Raw genomic sequence first — 23,393 nt, 5'->3', positions numbered from 1 at the left:
CACTTTTCGAGAGACTTTCTTTCAAACCGGTATTTATAATCCGCGTTTCGAATAAAATCTGCTCGAGTCAAGAGAGTAGTAAATACCGCTTGGAATTATCAACTTGTTATTAATCCGTACACTTTGATAAAAAGTGGAAGCGTCTTGGTTTTTATGGACAGTGGTATAAACACACGGTAACGCCATTTTACGATTACGTAACAAAATAATTCCCGTCGCTGGTTAATTATGATTGGTTTTATACAGTTACACCGTGATGCTTTCTACCGCGAAATTACACGCTGTTCCATACAATTACGCCATACCGGCGCAATCAGCTGATTACCGTTGGCACAGTTTTTCGATACTTTTATGAATTTTCGATTTCGCGACACGTTAGATAACTTGCTTGGATACTGGACAAGAGTCGTTTTAAGAACGTTAGATTCCTTAGGTGAAAGAAAATGATTAACTCTTGAACGACGAAGAGATTTCAGGATTTTAGATGACTATCACTGATTGCGAGAGTGTAATAATTATACCACGCATATTTTGCGTTCTTCGCATCGTGCAGTTACATACATTTCAAACGTTTCTTAGCGTATAGCAATTACTCTAATAAGTGGAATGATTTACACGTGTAATTCGCAGAACATATATTAACATCTTCCACGAATGAAGATAATCGTAGGCATATGTGTTATTTTTCTACTTGCTGTTTGGGAAATCTAATTATTATTATCGTATTAACTTGCGAAGAGGAACGTTCTAAGATGCGACTGTAATTACATTAATTATTTAATTAATTTAAAGATTTATAACAGTCGCATGGCCAATGCCAATGCCTCCATACTTTCGTCGATGGTTATAATATAATATACGTCGAAATATTAATCTCGTTACGTTTGACTTTATTCCACTTTATTCATAGAGGTTTGAAAATTTACAAGCGAATCCTTTATCTTATGTGTCATTTCGTACGCTTACTTCGTATTTGAATAAGAGAAACGCTCGTACCACAAGCCCTTTCCAATAACGATAAATCCAGAAAATACTTACCGGCATCGGATAGAACTCGTAAATCTTTGCTTTGTACACGTCCCTGGTGAACTTGGGATCCAGATCATCGTTGTCCAATATCGTGATTTTGACGGTCGTGTTGGTACTCTTAGCTGGCACTCCTCGATCCTGAAAGAAACGGAGCAGACGAGTCGGCAATGAGACTGGTAATTATCTCAGCGATATCAACGTCGGACGACTTTCACCACGAACACAACCTTCACGCCGCTAACGTGTTTAGTCTATGGACGGGATATATTCGCTGCATACGATATCGCGAACCGTACTCACCGTAGCCGCGATAACCAACGTGAACTCGCGGTCACCGTTGTCGTAGTCTACCGGTTTACGGAGTATGAGAGCGGTTCTGTGGCCGGATTCGAGTGAAAATTTGCCCTGCTCGTTGCCTTTCACTATCGCGTAGTGCACGTCGCTATTCGGCGTGTTCGGCTTGTCTCCGTCGACCGCGTGAATCCCACGAAATATCGTCACGCCTGTAATCAAACGACAGAAATTTCGTTCGTTAAAACAATTTGTCGACTAAACTGCCAATTTCTATGCATTCGTGCGAAATTTAAAGACGCAAAAACGCATAGAATATGGATGATACGTAAAAATACACGGAATATCCGATATTCGTTATAATATATATCGAGTAGCATAAATGTCTTAAATGTTTAACTTCCACTTCTTCGATCGTGTTCGTGAAGATATAAATACGTATAAAAATCTGCGGTATAAAATACCGACGATGCTTCGCGAGTTTTGATAGAACACCGTGAAAGTTGTTGATTAACAGCGATTTTGTAATTATGTTTTTTCTTCGCGTGAAACGTTTAGAAGTTTGTATCGAAATTTCACAAAAGTTTCCCATTGAAACACAATTTTTAGTTACTTCTCTTACTAGGTGAGATTTTGATATGAAAGTTTAATAATGAAAGTTTACATAAAAGTGACGGTCTCCAAAAGTACGAGCGTTTTAGAAAGGACATTTTACTTTCCCCGTAGTATTACACCGCGTTTACGACTATTATGGTATAAATTACATAGTATCGTAGCTGCGTGAAATTTATCTAAATCTAGGTCTTTAAAATACTTCAAGTAACTCTTACAAACAAACAAGATGTACCAATTCTACGCTATATATCATAAAAAACGCTCAAAAAGATCCTTTCTCTTTCTTACGGTAACTAAGACTAAGAAATTTAAATTTGGATTAAAAAGGGAAACGATATTTTCATGAAACAGAAAAGCTTCGACTTTTTTTCGGAACTCATTTTCTTACAAAATTGAATTTCCACGCAACGGTCTTCGTGCAGCAATTTCTTATATGCTAGTTCGTATGCGGTATATCTCACCAACTGGAGTAAGCTCGTCCACGGTTACGTGATAAGGCGCATCGACAAACTGCGGAGCATGATCGTTTATGTCTTCCACGTAGACCGTCACTGACAGGTGCGACGTCACCTACAAGCACAAACGTTAAATGTATCGATGTTATTTGCCGGGTACAGGTTCGAAAGCGCTATATCTTGAAAGAGGATCCGGTGTTGTGCGGAATTTCTTTCAATTTTAACTTTTCATACTCCGTTGTTTCTGTTGGTACGTGTAATATTCTCGAACTAATTGAAACAGGAATGAATTAATTAGCGAACGTTAGGTACGAAAATAATATTGTACGTGCAAACGTATTGGTATCCTTAATTGATATCGTTGCATCCTATGTAATTACCATTTATATCAGAATATTTAATTTAAATTTATATTCTAAATTTTCTTAGACTCGTGCGATAAAAAGTAAAATTTATAATTCTATCGCGGAGTGGAATAGATTTTACTGGATTAAATACGTTAATATCCATAGGTATACGTATAAATCCAGGTTCAATAGCCAAAGAAGCGCTTTAAAAAAATTAATTTAAAATTATTTTTACAGATTTCGTCAATCTTAGTAATTTTGCTTCAAACGATTTGCAAAATAATTATTAAATACATAGCGCCTATCGCATAGCGTTGTATCGATTGGACACTGCGTCTGACTACAGACCGTCCGATTCTCCTTATCCGCTTACACTCGCTTTCTTACAAACTTCTCGCTCAAATATTTCTACGCCAATGTCGCTCTACATCTTTTATTATATTTAATAATATACATTTCATTTCGTCCCAGTTCTGTTTCTCGTATTTCCGTCATATTGTCCGAATCGAAAAGAATGGAAAAAGAGCAAAAAAACAGGCTTGGAAAACCATACAATTGGAACAAGTTACCAAGCAGATATATCATTCCTTAGAAAATGGAAGAAACGTAAGAGATGAATAACAGATAGATAGTTAGGAGATAGGAGAAAAACTGTTCTCGACTTTATGGTATCCTTTAGTGCTGCACGTTGGATCGATTTTCATATCCCCTTTCTGTTCTCTCTGGCACTCGCTTCCCTTTTCCTGTCCGATTCTCTTCGATATTTAATATCACCAACCAGAGCAGGGAGACATATTCGCCGAAATTGCATTAACGCATGAAAACGTCCCATCTGGTCGTTGACGAATAACGAAAAAGAAAAAGAGGATCGCTCAGTTTTGCATAACAACGGTACAATACTCCGGTGTACGTACTTCCAGTTTTATTGCATACTCGAAAACGACGAACTCGCGGAGTACAAAGACCGTTTTCAAAATTAGCGGATCAATTTCGAGGGTAAACGCTGCGCGACCGTGTTACCGCGATGAAACGCGTTTACGTGTAATCACCGACGGGCAAACGCAAAGTTTCGACGTTGGTTAAAAGAGTAATTGGAGATTCGCGACAAAGGTGAAGATAGCGAACGAAACTCGCATCTAAGGATTGAGAGAAGCAGCAAAATGTTTCCCTTTCCTCCGTCTTTAACTTTAACAGTACGCGAGGTTCTTCATTAATAAGGAATAATTATCATTTTTCTATTGTTAAACCTTCGTACCAAACGTGACTACAATTTTCTGATCTTATCTTTATCTGTCTAAAAAGATCTAATCTAAAGAATTCTAAAGACGTTACGTTTCCATACCTCGTTGACAGCAGTATTAATAATCTACTACTCTGAATTAAATTAATTAAATTAAAGCTAAAGACATAAGATTCTTACTTATACATACGTAGTTCTTTCGACGAATTTTATGAAACTATATTATTGGAATTAAGGAAAACAAACAGTGGAATTTTGTTGAAAAAAGCGACCGTGAAGGTTCTGTTTTTCGGAGCGATCGCGAAACAAACGCTAACAGTATACACCTCGAGAATAATTAAATTTCGCGGCTCGGTAAAAATCGTAATCGATATCGTAACGGTTTCTCCGATTGGCGGTATTTCGTCGAAATAGTTACATAAACGTTTATTAGCACGTGACAGAACTACAAAACCGGTAGCAAGGGTCCGTCCGTCGTATCGAGACCGGTACCTGCACGCTCTAGTTACTCTTGCATGTACCCGCGCGTTAGGCGAAAGAACTAGATCCGTAGAGAAAAAGTAGAATATGTCTAGGGACTTTTGAATTAGTTAAGAGAACCAGAAGCCATTCGTATTTTTCAGTGATTTATTATTAACCCAGAACCGGTATCGTTAGTTCACAGGTGACCACAGCAGTTACATTAGACTCTAATTATTACGTCACTTAATTTTAGGATACTTCGTTGAAATCTGCATTTTGTATTTTATACGATGAAGCTTGTTGATGATGTTTATCACGTAAAATATACAATAAAAAATGAAATTGAATAGAAAAGAATGTATAGGCGATGATTACGTTACAGGGGAAAAATTGTTGCAATAAACTTAATTTTTTCCTTTTTCGATACATAGAAAATTATGTTTCCTTCTTGGTAAAAAATACGAGATGCATAAAACCCGTCTTTCGAAACTCAAACTCTCTTATATCAGCTGCGATCAAACGATACCGATCAAGGATTAATACGCGGCTCGTCCGATGATTTCATTACAGTCTAATTACATTCGTGAAGAAAACGAACCGTGAAACGGTAATAAAGATGTTTCCATAATATTCTAAAAGCAGCTAAATTAATCGGACGTTCGTAGAATGCTTTCCACAATTTACCAAGGAATCGCCGCCATCGGAGTAATCGCAGACGACGCGGAACTTGAGCAGATTTCTAGGCATCTCCGCGTCCACCAGGTCTTCCAAAGACTGGGCCAGCACTAGAGAGACGTGCGTCCTATTGGTCTCCCTGTGCGTGAAGAAACGAGCGTCCTCGTCCTGTAACAGTTACGAAGTCATATTACGCGATGGCACATGCTCGTCCAACGGTAAACACACCATTTGGATATAATTATTTCATTCGTGGTTCATTTAACAGCGATGTTCAACGGTAAACGCGACACTGAAGCATCATCGCTTCCTTCGTTACTGAAACTATACCTTACGATCGTTCTTCGCACTTTTACGTCTCTAAACGCAGGCGGAAGCTATCGTCTTAGACATTGACAAAGTGCTACGTAACTCGACAAAGTGTGTATGCCAATATCTGTATTGTTAGAGAATTATTGCCGAAGTAACTGTTTAAACAAAATACGCAGTATCGAACTAAGCAAAGTTGGAATATAGCGTATATTACGTCGTAAGTAGTTTACTTCTTCGGAAATACTATCACACCGATGTGCCACGATTACGAGGACAATTACAATTATACGACATATTATAGAATCAAGAAGTTGATACGATCGATGGAAAAATGAAATAAATAAATAAAAATGAAATGCTTACTTTATCGACTGGCATTATTGAAATATGATTTCTCGGATGAGCTTCTAGCGATAGAATTTCCGTGCCTTTAGCCAGATTTTCCGGTACTCTAACAAACTTCAGATACTCTCCTATTGGGTAAAACTGGCACCCTGTAAACATAAGTAACAGGTAACGAATAAATTATTTATAATTCGATGTGAAATGAATGATTTTCGCGAATCTTTCAATGAAGTTTTATCGGAAATCATTAGGATTTACCTGTAGCCATAAATACGATTATGCTTCGCTAGTATGAAGAGTGTAATAAAATTATTAACATCGATATCGATTGAATTTCAATTGCAAGTAGAAAGCAACAGCAATTTTAAAAATAAATAACAGACAGAACAGGAAATTTTATAGGTACAATATTTAACAAAATTTTAAAATTATAATATTTTGATATAAATTATATACATACATATTACAACAATTTTTGATGTTCGTTTATCACGATAGATGTTATCTTCTATAGTTTACTACTGGACGATAATTTAGTAAAACCACCAACAGTCTTGCCGAGATTAGAAAATATTTTATAAACCACGAATATCTTAACCCAATTCGCGACAATGTGTAGAGTAATATTTAAGTATCCGTTTTCACGGTTTAAAATAGAATCCCAGAACTAATCAAATACTTTCTAACAGTAATTCCCGATCGTACTTTCCCATTTCCTGCCACTGATTCCTATAAATGTTTTACTTTTCCCTCGCCTATCCGTTACGATTTTTCTTTATTTCCAATAAACCAAATGCTCACATCGTTCAAACGTTAATCGCCAAACACGAAATGACACCGTTTGTACCTATCTGTAGTAGTAATAGTAACACGTTTCGTACGAAAAGTCTGGAAAATATAAGGTCCATTTGAGCAAGTGAAAGGACGTCGGCGGAATTTGCATGTTGATACGGTTAATTTGGCTATCGATCATTATCGTGATTAAAGCTCATGGACCGTGGCGGACAGGTTTGACGCGTTACACCTTACAACTCGATCTGATTTTTCCATTTTTTAAAAGTACATAAAAAGTTGCTGGAAAAGGGACTTTCGTTTACCCAAGGTAGTTCTAATTTTATCGCTTCTAAGACGTTGATTTCAAATTTTATAAATTTACGTATAAATGACTTTACGCATAAACGAACAAACTGAAATAAGCGAACGGTTTGAAAAATAATTATCGTTCTTTAGTCGATAATTTCTGTTAATTCGTTATAAGATCGAAATGTCGAGCTTTGAAAATTCTGTTACGCTACAAGAACCCGAAGTAACAAGTTTCACTTTGCATATGCTTTACAGTATTTGCTTATTTATACATAATGCTTGATTATATAATGCTTCATTAAGAACTAGAAACACGTGATGCATAGTAAATGCAGCGAGAAAGTAATTAAATAGAGCTTGTTCGTTAATGTAAAACTCGTGCATAAATATGTTTACGTGCTAATAAGTTTACTCGTCGAAACAACGAAACAATCGTGTTTGAGGCTTAATACGAATTTGAAAACTTGGTGTTTCTATTACTAGGATTCTAAATGTTTATCGAAGATTATGAATAAACCAAATTCGTCGAGTTTCTAATATTTATCCTAGCGCTTATATTCGCATGTTAAATATAAATGAAATTTCCTCGCGTTAATACTTTCGCAACCTGATTTCTCGAAAACGAATCCTAATCTGAGAATATTTGATTCTATAAATATTGAATTCTTTAGAAATACATTATCCATTACCAGTTTCTCCTCCAATATATTCTAAGTTTCATCCCAGCCTGTCTTTGTTTACGTGTTTTTCGTATTTTCATTTTCGTATCAGTCCATAAATCAATAAATAGATAAATTATTATACAACGATCCGACACAGATATCTTTTGCAAAAAAGATATTACGCGGTTCAGAGGGTTCTTACTCCGAATACAAATTCTAAAACGAGTTAGATTGCCTATTGCTACCATTTACATATCTCGAAACGACATTTATTATGCAACAATGTAACACGGTAACCGTAAGAACAAATCGTCCTAAAACGACGAACAAACCAAAATTACAAAAAATACAAAGAATCCAAATTCAAAGTTACCCTGGAACGGCTCTACTTTTACGATACGTTACGAAACTCGCCACCAACGCACGTTACGAGCGTTGCGCAGTTGCAATTAAATGGCACGCGTTTCTTTCAAATCGGCGCCTGCATTTTGTTGCAAATGTCGGCGACTGTCGAGCACGAGCGAAAACAAGTCCGCGACATTTTTTCCATCGAGGAAAAAAATCGCGCCTTGTTCGATAACGTGGTTTTTGCCGCCTTTCTCGACAAAATCGAACGTGCTACGGCCGTCGTTTCTCGAGGATAGGTTCAATGTACCATAACGCGAGGCAACGTAATCAAGTTTTCTTGCCGTCCAGGAAGCGTCCGAAAGGTCGTCGGTTATCCGTGTAGATTCTAAACTCTAGACTCTAGAAACTCATCCAGTCTTTCGTCTTCGTAGAACGTCTCGAGAAGATCATTGAAGTTTTTCTTACGAGGGTAAAAGGTAATGACACGTTTCTTGCCTGATGTTTGACAGAGAATTGATAACTTAATCCTGTGTAACTGGATTTTTCTTCTTTTCCTCCTTCCATCCTTTTTTTCTCTCTTTTTCTTGAAACAAGTATCGGGGTGGTGATCTGACGCGAATCTAATCGAGTTAATCTGTCAACTGGTTGATAAAACAATTTTTGGTTATTTTAACGAACGTTCTATCCTTACCAAGAATCAAAGACATTAACGCGAAATGCAGCGTGTGTTATGATTTCGATCGCACAGGTATCTCTTTATTTATTTGAAGAAGGAATTCTTTATATTTCAAATATGGATTTATTTAAATTTTATGCTTTGATCGCGTGTTATACTATGCCTCGATTCTATTCTTTGAAACGCAAGAAACAGAACGTGGAATACTTTACGACCTATTCGATACTTATCGCGAATAAAATATTCTTATGTCTAATCTCGTATTGAAAAGTTAGATGTGGTAATTACTTGCAACCGTACTAATTATGTTAATAGACTTTACTATCTTTCTTACATGCCTCGTTGTTTATGCTCTAGTGTTCAACGGTGACTACAGGTATTCAATAATAATTGTGTAAGTCGTTATCTCATCGATTGAATGCAAATCAATTACATACGAAGTGTGAAACTTGTACGAACGTGGCACAAGGTGAAAAGAAAAGGAGTAAAAAAATGTATGCTCGTCACTCTTGGAAAGAGGGTCAAGTTCTCTTCTACGAGAAACTGAGTCTCGTGCAAATCTGCGTGCAAAAATTGGTTACAAATTTTTCTCCAAACGAGAGGATTAGTTTTTGTTGTAACGTATCGTTAGCGATATTCTCGGAGCTACTCATGGTCGAAAGATAAATATCAATTTATTATTAAATAAACCTCTTTTATTAAGTAACTAATTGACGAAGCAGAACGATTACAATTTTTCAACAAAATTACATTTAAAAGAATAAAAAATCGAGTATCAGAATAGAAGCACTAAATATGGCACGCTTTACAAGTGAATATCTAGGCTCCCTAATTGCATATTATTTACATTAATACAACTTAAAAACCATAATATACGGATTAATTTCTATCGTTCGTTTTCTCCGATTACAAACTGCAGAAATGTTTAACTACGTGAAACCCTGGCGGCGGTATCGCGCTTTCGTTCACGTGGACGTACAAAGCGCGGTATTTATATTTCAAGTGGATGCGTTGAATCCAGTTCGCCAGCAAGCCGACTAATTAGCTCGCTGCAGACTGGACGCCAGCGTAAAACATTGTTTCCGACTGCGAAAGGGGAAAGATCGGAGGGACGATACACTGGCAAACAGGAGGAAGTTCGCGTCCCACCGTTCCAGATTTTATCTTAATTTATTCGAGGCTGCGATCATCGCGTCGATCTGGCCATCTTACACGATATTGTCCGGCGTCTTCCGTAATTTTTTCACTCGATCTCGGATAGTATCAACCTGAGGACTCGGAATTATATTTCTTTGGAAACGAACAACGAAAATATGACGAACGTGTGAAACGATCTGACAGAATTGGAAATGAAAATTATAACCGAAAAGTCATTTTTTTTATTTTCAGCGCAAATAAACGAGCCAGGTTCGACCATTATTATTTGCATATTTCTCGAGTTAAAGGTTCGTTATTCGCTTTGCCGGCGTTTCTAAACCTTCGCAGGTGTTCCCCGAGAATATATGTATTGCAAAGTACTTTCACCCGATCACATGCTCCGTTCGAAGCTAATACTCGCACTCGGACACGCATCGCGGTACACGGTCGATCGATTCTTTTCAGGTTTTTCCAGTCACGATTATCGATCGTACGTCACAAACGTCTTGTACCGTTATTGCGTTATTGTACAGGTACGTTTGATTCGATCGAAAATTCCAATCGAAACAAGTTACCGATATAATATAAATGAATTTTTTTTAAATCGGAAAATCGAATTAAAAAGTACTCCAACCAGACCGGGGATTCGTTTCCAGAAACGAAAGCCAGAAGCGATCGAATTGAGGAATACGCGCGGCAAAGCTCGGCGAAAGCCGAATTAGGTTCGTTAGTGGAAGCAATCGTTACTCGATTCTTTTCATCGATCATCCGGATAATCATCCGAGCCGTGCATAATCCGCAAAATTCCGGCCGTAGGAACCGTCAAATCGCTTGGAAGCGCGCTCTTTAAGGACCTCAAATAGACAGAGGAACTGTCTGTCTGTTCCAAAGGTTCTCTCTACTTCTTTCCCATCCAACCGTCGCGTCCGTTTTCCTTCCACTCTTTTCCTGTTTTCTTCCTTTCCTTGTTCTCGCGATCTCTTTCTTTCCGCGTTTGTCTCTTCCCTTCTCTTTCTTCTCTTTCTAGAACCACGCTTTTGTCTTCCTGCCACGAGTCGATTCAGGCAGAGTTACTTTTCAGAGGCGGCAAGATGGAACGTCGGAGGCGTGTTCTCCACTGGATACCGCAATGGATGCACGGCCATACCGTGTATTTATATATTTTCATGTATACGATACGCTTGTATAGAGTGATTCAAACGTTTAGATGTAACTTTGAGTACTTTTAGCAAGACAGAAAAGCGTTACGATATTACTACTATCGAGAGATCTGAAATTACGTACGTACTTAAACGAACTACTCGAAAGTTATATTTGTCAACTGCAAAAAGAAAAGGAGCAATGTTACCAACATTACTTTTTAACGTCTACCTTGGAATTATTAATTATATTTCATTAATTATGTTATTTCTTTGTGGTAAATAAACTTGTAAGATTAAATCATTCGTTTTTTTAATTGATCATTAATCGCGTACTTAAGTATTATAACACTCGTTATAAAAATCCGGGCATTTTAAATCGACTTGATGCAATAAACTGTGTTAAAGTAGCAAAAACATTTTACGATATTTGTGTGTTGATGTAAATGCTGTAAAATTCATAGCAAAAAGTATGTGCAAAAGTATGTATGTATGACATACACATGTAGTTAGGTATATCTGAATTCTGCATTATTGGAAGCATGTTGAAGTTTGAAAATTCGATTGCATTTTTAGGAAACTGTTCAATTAATCACAAGATCGAATAGTTAAAATTTCGCATAAATTTCCTTTCTCGGTAACCTCGATTCGCATATCCCAATTTTGCTTCAACATAGATCGAGATAAATAGTTGACGTATCGTTTTCAAATATTTATTTATGCCAGCTAAATTTATATTGTCTTCATACCTGAGAAAATGTCCAGGCTAATAATACAATTATTATCTAGAATTATCTTCTTGGTAAGTTCGTAGAAAAGTAAATAGGGTAAAAGATTAAATATATTCCAATTTGTTGATATAAAATTAATGACTTACAGAGTCACTATTTTTTCATTATCAGCGTCATTATTATTTCCACCATTATATTTATATAATGATACTCAGACTTCAGATTTTCTATAGATAGATGTGTCCCCATTAAAAGAAACGTTGCTCCAATTCTCTATAAGAATGAACTTTAAATCACGACTGTACCATGGAAATGTCAGTTCTTCGTAAAATAGAATTTTCGTCCGAAGACCTGTCTATAGGCTCGGCTTTAGCAAGATCTTTCCAAACGCTTTCACAGATTTTCCCAATTAGCATATCTACTTTTATACTTAATTGAGATCCAGACTGAAAATTAGAACGACTTTTATTTCCAAAGCTATTAAAATTTTATTCGAACCACCTGGATTATTAGCGTGATCGGGACCTGTTAATTGATTTTATTATTATATACTTTTTGATAAGACTAAAGAATCCGAGGTATTCAAACAGATATTTCATATACAATTTACCGTTTCAAAAATTTCATTCGACGTTTTGTAAAGTAAACCAAAATCCATTAAAAGATCTAAAAAGACACCTCCTTTTAAAACATCTGCAAAATAGGAGAATCTGTGTATGAGAATTAAAATCCAAAATGGTGTCTCCAGCGTCAATTAAGTTGCACGTAACGGGGAACAGATTGTCCCTTACCAGTGGCAACATCGAAACACTTCAACTACAAGCGGCGACAATTCTGAAACGGCCGGTACACATAACGAAACGATTACATAACGAAACGACTCGGTTGTGCGCTACCGGCCGCGGCTGGTGCATATGTTGTGTAGCATTTACACAAGTAAGCTCGTTCCCTAAAGCTTCCCAGGAAGTGGGACAAGGTCGGCCAGCTTTTTGCACGTTTCCGCACTTCCATCGCTTCGACGTCGCGGACACCAGCGAATATCGCTGGACATGCTCATTGCTCATACATCACCGTCCATATGTCCCACAAGTTCTTCGTCGTCGTCGTCGTTATGTTTTAGGGTGCTCTTGCCCGAGCTAAGCTCTGCTATGCTTAAAAATTCGCCATCTCTATTATCGTTCTATACGAAAGCTCGGACCATAAAATAATATACTGGAAAATGTGTGTTGGCGGATTACGTTTGCTTGTTTCCAGAATAAATTGATCTCGTTTGGCTCGCTGGGAAGAAGATTAGGTCGAGAATCTTCTTTGTGGATTTTTAAAGATTTTTAGTGATCGGCGTTTGATTGTTTGGAAAAATGAAATATATTTATTTTTGCGAAATACGTATTCAAAATCTCTTTATGGATTGTTGTATTTGAAACGAAACGAAGATTTTAAAAATGAAATGAGAATCGAAGACAGTGATGTAACGTGAAATCAGAAATTCGTCCAAACTCGGGAAGGAAAGTCCGTGTAAAAGTAAATAACGAATAAATATTTAAAGTCGATTATCGTATGATTATTTAAAGGAAGGAATATCTGTTTCGTATCTATTTCGGTGAAATATATCGGGTAGTTATTTTTGTAAAATTATCGATTTAAAACTTGTTCTTCTGGCTTCTTGAAGTACGATTGAATCGAAAGTAATATTTCAGGTGTGTATTATTATTAATTTTCCTTCATCCGTTGTATACAACGGGTACTGAGAAATCATATTTCACTTCGTCATTCGTACCTTTCTATAAAATGAAAAGTGTGTTAAGTAATACCTCGATCTTCGCGATGCGTGTAACCCGTCGTTTTATAATCTGTCATAGCAAATGCATAGTTTGAGGAGGTCAAGGAACGACGAAGAAAATGTAATTACTTCGAAAATTAATGATCGAGTTAAATACCAGATACTATATATACTAGAAGACCAAATACTAGATAACGACCCTTTTAATCATAGTCAAGTTTATTTTAACGATTCGATGTTTTATATTAACAATAAAACCTAGCCATTAAACGAAACATTTGACGAGAAAGTTTCTTAATACACTGATGCGCTTCTATGGAAAAAGTTATCGCAAAGTTTCATCCGCTTGTTTTAACTAAAAATGTATTTTGCCTAATTGCTTTAAGCGCTGTATAAAACAGCCATTGAAGAAAATGCATGGATGTAAACTGTAGGGTTCCGCCCACGCTGTAATACTTTCCGTTGGACTGATAAAGCTGGTTGCATAGAACCGTGTTATTGTAATTTAAAAGCTACTGTTTTGACAAAACTACAAAGTTTAATATACCTGCTTATAATATACCTACGTATGTCAATTAAAAAATCATAGAATTTGACAATTTCTTATTCGACGAGTAACGATTAGAAAGGATCAAAAAGTTGATAGAAATTAAGAAAATGAAAATGTAGAATTATTCCCTTGTGGAAGGGTTACAGTAGTAAACTAGCGTAATACGCGGTACATAGTATTTCAGAATATTTGACCTAGCAATCGACTAACGAGAGACGTTATCCAAGTGTCTAGAATCGATTTTGTATCTCCTTGAACTACACTGCCAGGCACTAAAATCCAATGGATAGATATTTTCAGATTTTTATTCAATCAGCGTTCCTGTATCCTCGCCATATCTCTTTGATTACGAAAATTTATATACGCGTGATATGCATACATATTTAGGTACACACACACACATTGCAGAACTGTAGTTGCTCCATTTACAAAAATCATTAGGATAGTCAAACATTCTCGAAAATTTTGTTCGTAAATGGACGCAGTATAAAACTTAAAGTCACAACGAGAAAACGGTCCGTCTCGAATTTTCCGAAAGCTGATCTCAAAGTTGAGCCAGTGTACGTATATTTAAGTAGCTCCGTCGGTTTATGCAACAGTATATTGTCAGTTGAATTCCAGCCCTTCTCGTCTCCTTCCCTTCGAGAATGTCCCCGTTAATCCGAGGATGAAAAAGGACACCTCGAAATTCCGGAGCCGAAGGCGGAACTAAACACTCGTTACGCTCGCGACTGAAGATCCGCTGCGGCCTCGATACATTATTTCGCAGATTCTCGCGAAATAATATAGATTTTCGCACGACAGAACGAGAATACGGACCGCCTCGAGAGTCTCGAGAGAAGAGAATGCGCGGCTCGCGATATCGACCCTTTCCAAATATCATCTACATTTAAAATACGACGTCTAAGAGGATTTGCGGATAATTTTCTCGGCGTAAATGTTTTTAAAAGAAGAATCGATCGATCGATGTAACTTTTATCTGGTTATTTTATGCTTGTTCCAACTTAATCCTGAAACGTTAAAATTTTATCTTAATTATTATCTTATTATGCTATTAATCTGTAGATCTTGAATACCATAAAATCTTTAAGTTTTCTCATAGACAAGTCATGACCCGATGTAATTCTGATTTGGAAATTTATTGATATAAATTCGTACAATACTTTTCGTTAAATCGGCGTGTAAATTCGTGATACAAAAAAGTACAATTTTATTTGTCGCGTTATTGGGAAAAAGGATTTTTGTCAAAATATTTCTCGTTCCCGCGCTCTTACAAATATCTTGTAAACATCTCTATAAAACCTTGAATTTTTTCCGACACTGTATATATGAGTAGGCATGACCTCAGCATTCGTATGTATGTACGAATACATGAATACGCCGTGAAAATAATTAAAAGCACCGAGGTGAAGAGCATGAACACACGAACACTAAGAAAGTAGGAAACTTTTACTTTTGGAGAGCTGTCAAAGAGATTATTTCTATAGAGCGCAGGAGGGAATAATATATCAAACAAAAATACGTCTCACCGAACCAAAACTTGAAACAGAATGACATTGAAAAGGACACGTTATTAAAAAAAAATTACAGAGAGAACATATAATAACGTTGCAAAACAAAAAAAAAGTGAAATCCCAGAAAATTAATCTCTAGTGTAATTTACCTAAATAATCGAAACGAGTAATTGGAATAGACTGCGAAAAATGGCAACGATATCTGGCAACTAGCTAAATACCCAACGATTCACTTTTCTTCCGTATTTTTCATTTTCGATTCCAAGAGCGACTAGGCTAATATGCCAAACCCAACCAAGCACCGATTTAATTAATTCATTTGCACACGACCAAAGCATAGGCGAAGGTTCATTAACGAGCATCAAATTGCAGTTTCAATACGAACGAGACCTCGATCTCACGATCTGAAATGGTAACGATGAGAATCAACGATCCATTTTAGCGAAGGAACAGCGTTTCTCAAAGTGTCGCGGGCGATAGTAGGTCAGGAATAGATTTATCTAGGTGCATTCGCCTTGCACTTTACGCGTGAAAAGAATCATACACCGCACAGAATATTCTTATTATTTTCTCTTTCTCTCTCTTTCTCCCTCTCTCTCTCTCTTCCTCCTCGTGTTGTGCGTGAACAAGGAATCGACGTTACGAACAGTTGTTATCTTTCGTTTTCTTTATTGGAGAGCAAGAACGGTTGCCAAGTTACGAAGTGTTCTTTCCGCTGTAATAACTCGGTTGGTTGGAGAGAGTCTCGGATGAATGAAAAGTTGCGATATGTTTGATCGACTCTGCTTCGTTTTGGTTTAAATTTCAGCGCCTCTCAAAGGTCAAGTTCAAAGCGTAAAAAGATTTGGTTATTTCATATTATTCGAAACTGCTTTGCACGATAAAAAGTTCGATATGTTAAAAAGAAACGTGCGATCTTGCTATAAACTTATTCCTCTACTAGCAAATTTTGTATTCAGCTTCATTTTATAAATCTTCAGACAATTATTTAAACGGTAACGACACGTTAAATTTTCATTAGTAATAGATATTTATTTAAAAACGAATATTTCTTAAAAGTGCACGATAATTCAATAATATGAAATATCATCGACCAGTTAAATCGTATTAAAGAGCAACATTGGCGTCCATCGATGCTATAATATATTGTAGAAATAATATTACATTCGAGAGAAATAACGGGGTTGTTTGTTATCCGCAGTGACAGAATATTGCGTGATAAAAGCTTGCACGTAGATTTCTGCAGAAACTTGGTCGTACAGCGTTCAAGAGCACCGATAAAATCCCATCCCCGAGAACTAAATTATATCGATCAGAATGGTGCGGCGAATCTGTTGAATTAAATATCGTGTGCCGAAAACAATATGACTTTTATTTGGCGATTTTACGCTCTCTTATCGTCGCACCGATATTCTCGAGTTTCGGAACATCTCAAGCACAAATGACTATTGTAATCTTATATCTGGTTTAATAGGATACTTGTGGCTAATTTCGAGAAAGTTTGATTTTGCTAAATATTAGTCCATTAAATCCTTTTAACACTTTGAATTACAATCTTACACTACTATAATTCTCAACATTGTAGCGTGACACAACATACTGTTTGAGAACCGTCGTTCTAAAACTCACGCAGCCATGAAATATCGTTTAACATACCTGTCGCAAGATGAAGACGGCCGACGGCCACCAGGAACGTCGCCAAGGTAAACCAGCGAAGTACCGGCGAAATCGAAGGAAGCTTCTCCCCTGATCGCGTCATCTTTGGTCCTCTTCTTCTTCGGCTTGGTCACAGCTTACCCTCGTGCATGTCTGCAAATTATTCACGATGATTCGTCACCTGGCACACACTGTCGAGCTCTGTGACGCTGCATCTTCGCCGATCGCACTAAAGATGCAACGTTCGCTCGATGTACACGATCGCGATGGCTCGCTTGGAAAAGACGGCTGCACCTGAATTATCTTGGCGTCTTTTGTTGCGACCGGGGGAATCGGACGTTCCGTAGAGCAATTAGGCTTGCGATCGCTGGTGGAAGGGAGTCTTCTTCGCATTTATAACGAAAGATGTAGCCTTTTCAACGACGCAGCGAGGAAATAAGGAAAAGCGATTGATCAGTGTCATGGCACTTATCTTTTATATATCGCTTATATATTGCTGTGCATTTTGGGCGGTTATGCGTTGCGAATGACTGCGTTTCGAGTGCTATAGAGATGTGTGGATGGGGCGAATGTTAGGAATGCGCGAACGGGCAAAGTTTTAGAGACACGTGGCGAGATATCGTTGGATGGACTATGCCGGTCAGATAGATAGAAAACGATGTAACCTAGACTAGGAGCGTACCAACGTCGAGAGGGAAGCGACCAGGTTCTCGGTGTTCACCGTACAATTAAGTTCAAGTTAAAGAGAAAGCACCGGCGTAATACATTCGCGCGGTAGGACCGTGTAATTGTTCCCGCGGTGAAATTGTGTAAATTGGACACGGACTACGTTGTGAAACGCACGATGTCGGGGAAAATTCGACGGGACGAGCGAGAATGAAATCGAGAATGATGACAAATTGACGTAACGGGAGGATGACACTGGTGCAAGATTCGTTTGGATTTCAATCGATTGGGAAGAAGATGCGATTGTTTGGTTGAGGAAGAATTCGAATATCGAAACCTTTCTCCCACGTACCTACGATACATCATTTATGGTTACTTGCAAAGTTAAATCATAGTTGAACACAGTTAATCCGAAAAATATTAATTACCGAGCTCGTTCGGCAGGTTTCCAACGATTACTATTCTAGTAAATTGCATTGTATGCAAAGAAGAAAATGCTTCTAGCAACGAACGAATCGGTAAATGATTCAATTAGAACGTTTGAACGCTTAAAAATACAAATTTGAATTTATATATCATAATGTGTTAAATAAATCAGACGGACGCATTTCGACTGGTAAGGTTACAATGACAATGACATAGGAAGAATGTTAAGAAGTCGACGACAAATTATCACGAAGATCTGTGTCGGCGTTTTTGCACGCCACGATTTCACTTTCGACGATGTTAGTGACCGTAACTCGAACAAATTGGCATTACGCGAATCGAGGCTGTCAATCAACTCGACGTACTCCGGGGGATCTTAGGATGAATAGAGTAGTTCGCGACGATCGCTACCGCTTTGAAAAAGAAATCTGATTTCTTTTTTCATCGTTCCTTTTATCAGACTGTAATCCGACAGTTCAATTTTACTATTTTACCTCGTGCAAACGGTAAGCTTCTTTTCTTTTGCTAAAATAATTAAGAGAATGATTTATAAAATATTTACATAACAACATGCGTGCGTGTATTGTATTCATATAGAGAGAATTATACCACTGTCATAATTTCGTGTACGAAGGAAAGAATCTGAAAGTGTATTTCCTACAACGAGTAATCGCAATAATTAAACTTGTTACTTCGATATTAGGAAACGCTCTTATAATTATAACGTCTGTCGTTTGTACAAACCAACAATTTGAGAATCACTAAACGATATATTACTGTGTACTTAACTACTTCCTTCCACGATAAAGTAACTAAAATAAAGTTTCTCTTGGATAAATTATTCATATGAGATCTAAAATCACGTATTACTTAAATAATTATTATATACGTAATGTGATAAACGTCATATTCCCTCCATAACTAAAACAACTCTGTCGAGTTTCACGAGTTTCTCAGATCCCAAACTGACAACTCTACTCTTCGTAAATTTTCAATTTTATCGACTACGTACGTGATTAGAGAGGACTTTTAAAGAAGGAAATAATTTATTTCCATGAGATTATTCGTCGTAAATAAATATCGATTGCAAGTAATTTCTATTTTTCGAAAAAAAAGAAAATTTCTCGCGCCTTTTGCTACGAAAAAGAAAATTGTAGCGTCGCTATATTTTCCTACTTTCCTGACCGACTCGCTAACGGAATCAACATACTACGTCTATGCCGAAGAAAGAAACGGTATACCCATAAACAGCCTGCGTGTTGCCTTACCGATGCACAAACTAACTGCACAGCTATGCAAATGCGTATACACTCACGGATCACGAAGTTCGACCTTGATGAAGCGTAGGTCTGGAAGAACTCGTGGAAGAGCGAAACGCTAAGACAGTGCTGGAGAGGAACGGAAGCACGAGCCGAGAGTTAAACTCGAGCACAAGTGAAACAGTGAACCTACTTTAAAGTAGCGAACGGATGAAAGCTGTATAAATTTCCAGGCGTTCCAAGTGCAAGGACGCAGCGCACCGTTTTCTCGTAGAAGGACGATCCGATTAGAGGGATCTTAGCGGAGGTGGCCGGGCAATCGGATGCACCGTTTTAACCGAATTCTCGGCATTATTATCCCTGCCATCGCTGTTTGTTCCGGATAAAAACGATAAAAGTTTTAACGTGATCCCGGAGACGTTTATCTTGCACCGACCTTTTCGAATATTTTAAATATACTAAATAATATATATAAATAATTGTACGAGTGGTATTCGGACTCTGTCCTTTTAATGGTTTCTCCGGTAGTGTACAGAGAATTAATTATAACATTTCGTACGAGATCAACAACGATTTAAGAAATTAACGTGTCCGTAATTATAATGTTTCGGTTTATCACTGGAAGATCAAAAGCTCCAAATCTTTCTACTTAACGTCGCATGGCTGAAAAATCCTCGCTGATACATAAAAGCGACCAATCTCAATCAGTCGCAAACTTCCGTCATTTCGACAACAGCCTCGAACTTGGTCGAGCAACGTGCAAATGATCCGTGGTTCCCTGTGACCCGACGCGCCGCAGTAACTCGACGATCCGAAGAAAACCACGTCGCAGACAAAGAAGCGCTTAATAAGAAACTCGTAAACGGCGTAATGATACTTCCGGTCCGCGTACCCCACAACCGAGCGGCAAAACTTTCGCTCAATTACGTGTTTCGTGTTGCGCGAGTGAACGGTATCTGTCTTAATGGCGCAAGCACGCACCTTGAGCGTTATCATCCAGAACCGGACCGCGTTCTACTCTGCGATCTTATCGGAAATAAATCGCCTATTGAGGTACGAAGGTATTTAGGTTAGGATGGTGGTCGTTTCGTCTGAAAAATTTATCCATTAGCGATTGAGATTTTGCAACGTGGATCTTTAGCCTTTTCAGAGATGTAAATGCATCCACGAGTTCAGGAACATCGATCTATTAAATATATACTGTCAACTACGTACTACGTATTTGAAATGCTATAAAAATCGACTTTCGTCGCTTCCGTGATTCTATTCGCCCCGCTTATTCTCTAATTCGTTATCCGAATTACATATATTTACGTTAGAGTTGGTACGAGTAAATTCCCGAGCAATTACTCAAATGAAGTTCTCCTCCAATGAATCACTCGAAACTTTTTACTCGCTACGACCGCGTAGAAAATGTATGAAAACAACAGTGGTTTATTTTCCCTGACATCGTTTTCCAATCCGTTTCTATTTATTAAAGCGTAGAAGAATTTATCGAAATTGAACGAAGATCGAGCTCTTTTTCATAGGATTTTAATTTCGAAGAAATACCTTGAGCGAGAAATAACACAATTTTGTTCGACTAATTAGGTTTCACCTGGTAAAAATATAAAAGCAGAAGTTCTGAAACTTTTTCCATTCGATCTTCTACTATCCCGATTCATATTTCCGGAATATTCGTATTTGAAAATCTCATACGCAGCCTTAAGTCCTGTTGCATTTATAGTTACCGACGTTAGATCGCCTAACTATGTAATCGCGCGATATCGTTTAATCAAACATAACGTTACTGGAAGAGACAAAACGATTCTTCGGATACTAAGCGTATTCTGCATCTTAAACCGAGTAAGTCGACCGAAAACTAGCGTCTTAAAGCTCGTTCAGAATTATGCGAGAAGATCAACCTGACCGTACGAACTGCGTCCACAACCGTTCAACGTGCCATCGAACTTATCACTCATTGCTCGTATCTTGCTTCAACGATACCCGACACTACCAAACAATCCCATCAGTTGTCTGGTATACCAACCTTCCTTCGACCACGACTGCACTTCCTCTTCCACGATCAAAGTACTCTAAACAAATAACAGAGTTGTTGTAACCGAACAAGGTACGCGAACACAACAGGTGCGAGGACAGCACGCGACACTCGTTACCCGAATGAGCTGTCCGGATGGTGTGGACGAGCTCTAATAAAGAATCGGTACGAATTCGCGACAAATCGTGGTCTCCCTCCTCGACCAGCGATCAGGACAAAACTTTCGCCCAGTTTCGCGTTTCACGTTTCACTGGTGACTGGCATTGGCCGCGGTCGGACGGCGGCCGTGCGTCCACCACTTTCGGTCCACGAGGTTCCCCACGAGTAATACTTTCGACTTTGCCTACGAGTCGGATACGCGCGACTAGTCGGAACGCTCGTGTCCTGTTCGCTCGCGCTACCGACTTCGTCCACGTTGTCCCGGCCAAGGAACGGGCAAGTGGTTCGCGCGCGTACACCGCCGTTCGTATATCCAACATTTACCCCTCTTTTACGCGCGAACCGCGCTCGTCCTTTCGCTTTCAGCGGCCACTGACCATCGCAGCGACCATCCTGCGCTACGCTGACAAGCAAATGCCTCACCTGTGCTCCGTTACTCGTCTTTGATAAGATTCATCCTGGCTCTTGGGTTGAAATGAAACGTGATCGCAAAAATGAGAAATGGTCCAAGTTTTCCAGCGATGGACGAATACAGAGTGACAGAAACGTACTGACAGTCAAAAAGTTTGGAAGTAGAACGAGGATCGAAAGACACTCTATGACAGAGATGAAAACGATAGGTATCATTGGTGCTAACGATAAATGATAATTTTATAAACTTGTATGATATATTATTCGTTTATGTTAACTGTAGCCAACGCTAGCGTTGAAGGATCGTTTTACAGATACCAACAATAGGCAATTTTGAAAGCAAAATGGTTGAAAGCGATTATCGATATCGATCGCGTATATTATACGTTTTACTAAAATACATTTAACAAGAAGTACTCCACTTATTCGTACATTTAGACAAAAGGCGGAAGCCATAATGTACGATAAGACGCAGTTCCTTATTGGTTATCAACTTTCAAGTGAAATTGTAACGTTATTTGACTCCTTTCATTCATCTACGGTTGAAAGGCCTGTTTCAAGAAAGTTTTTGTGTAATAGCGTTCATTACGTCTAATCGTGATAACGATCACACCGTTCCTCGTAAAACGTTGTTCCTGCATCTCTTTAATATTCAGTTTCTGGAAGTTAAATGCTTAAAACGTTTGAAACTCGTGAGATTTCGTAAAAAATTGCTCGCAATTGCAGAGATCGTGCAACAAAAATTATGTTAGTAAACCTCGTGCTTCCTGTAAAGGTCGCTTTCCTTTCTATTTGCTATGCCACACACGTTCGTTTCAAGCTTTGCTCTCAGAATTTTCCATTCTTTACTTTTCTTCGCTGAAAGTAAGTACGTACGTTCGTTTCAATCGAGATTTCTATCGTTGACAATCAAAAATATTCTCTAACTGTCGCAAGGACACGCGTGCAGGCACACAACGATGGAAAATTTCAAGCCCGCGCTATAATCCTATGCAACGAATAAGATTTCTCAGACTTTCAGGGCCAAGGTTGTTACGGTTGATACTACCCTCGGTTCACGGCAGATCCTTGTCGAAATCTGTTCCGACGTCTCCACGGTATTCCAGCTAACGTTATTAAAACTCGCAGGATGCATCAACGCGCATTGATGCAATTAGGATTCGTGCGGAGTTTGGCTTCTCGATGGAACTAAACGCAATACCGACGAAACACCAGAACTCTGAATCGCGTTTCAACGCGTCGATACTTAGCTTGCTCGATTCGATTCGTTTAACATATTGTTGGGATAAAAAGATCTTTTTACACTTTCAATAGCGAATACTTTCTATAGAAAAGATTTCATTGAATTAAATACTTTTTTAACGCTGATCGAAATCTTACATCTAAT

General features: G+C 38.1%; 1 protein-coding gene across 3 annotated transcripts in view; it reads right to left on the bottom strand.

The window, feature by feature from the left end:
• LOC132912363 (cadherin-89D) overlaps positions 1-21,854 on the bottom strand; it is a 37,311-nt gene extending 15,457 nt beyond the window's left edge. For 2 of the 3 annotated variants that reach the window (XM_060969759.1, XM_060969762.1), the window contains exons 1-8: positions 21,428-21,854; positions 17,342-17,459; positions 17,048-17,200; positions 5,790-5,920; positions 5,124-5,282; positions 2,397-2,505; positions 1,330-1,532; positions 1,039-1,167 (exon numbers count right to left, since the gene is read on the bottom strand). In XM_060969759.1, the coding sequence (XP_060825742.1) occupies positions 1,039-1,167; positions 1,330-1,532; positions 2,397-2,505; positions 5,124-5,282; positions 5,790-5,920; positions 17,048-17,150 (834 nt within the window). In that variant the 5' untranslated portion in view covers positions 17,151-17,200; positions 17,342-17,459; positions 21,428-21,854. The remainder of the gene's footprint in view (positions 1-1,038; positions 1,168-1,329; positions 1,533-2,396; positions 2,506-5,123; positions 5,283-5,789; positions 5,921-17,047; positions 17,201-17,341; positions 17,460-21,427) is intronic. The other variant, XM_060969761.1, reaches the window with a different exon arrangement.
• Between the last annotated feature and the right edge of the window lie 1,539 nt (positions 21,855-23,393).

The sequence above is a fragment of the Bombus pascuorum genome, chromosome 11 (assembly GCF_905332965.1).
Source record: "Bombus pascuorum chromosome 11, iyBomPasc1.1, whole genome shotgun sequence".
Taxonomy (NCBI): domain Eukaryota; kingdom Metazoa; phylum Arthropoda; class Insecta; order Hymenoptera; family Apidae; genus Bombus; species Bombus pascuorum.
The sequence above is the reverse complement of the archived record's forward strand: the minus strand, read 5'-3'. Positions and strand labels throughout refer to the sequence as shown.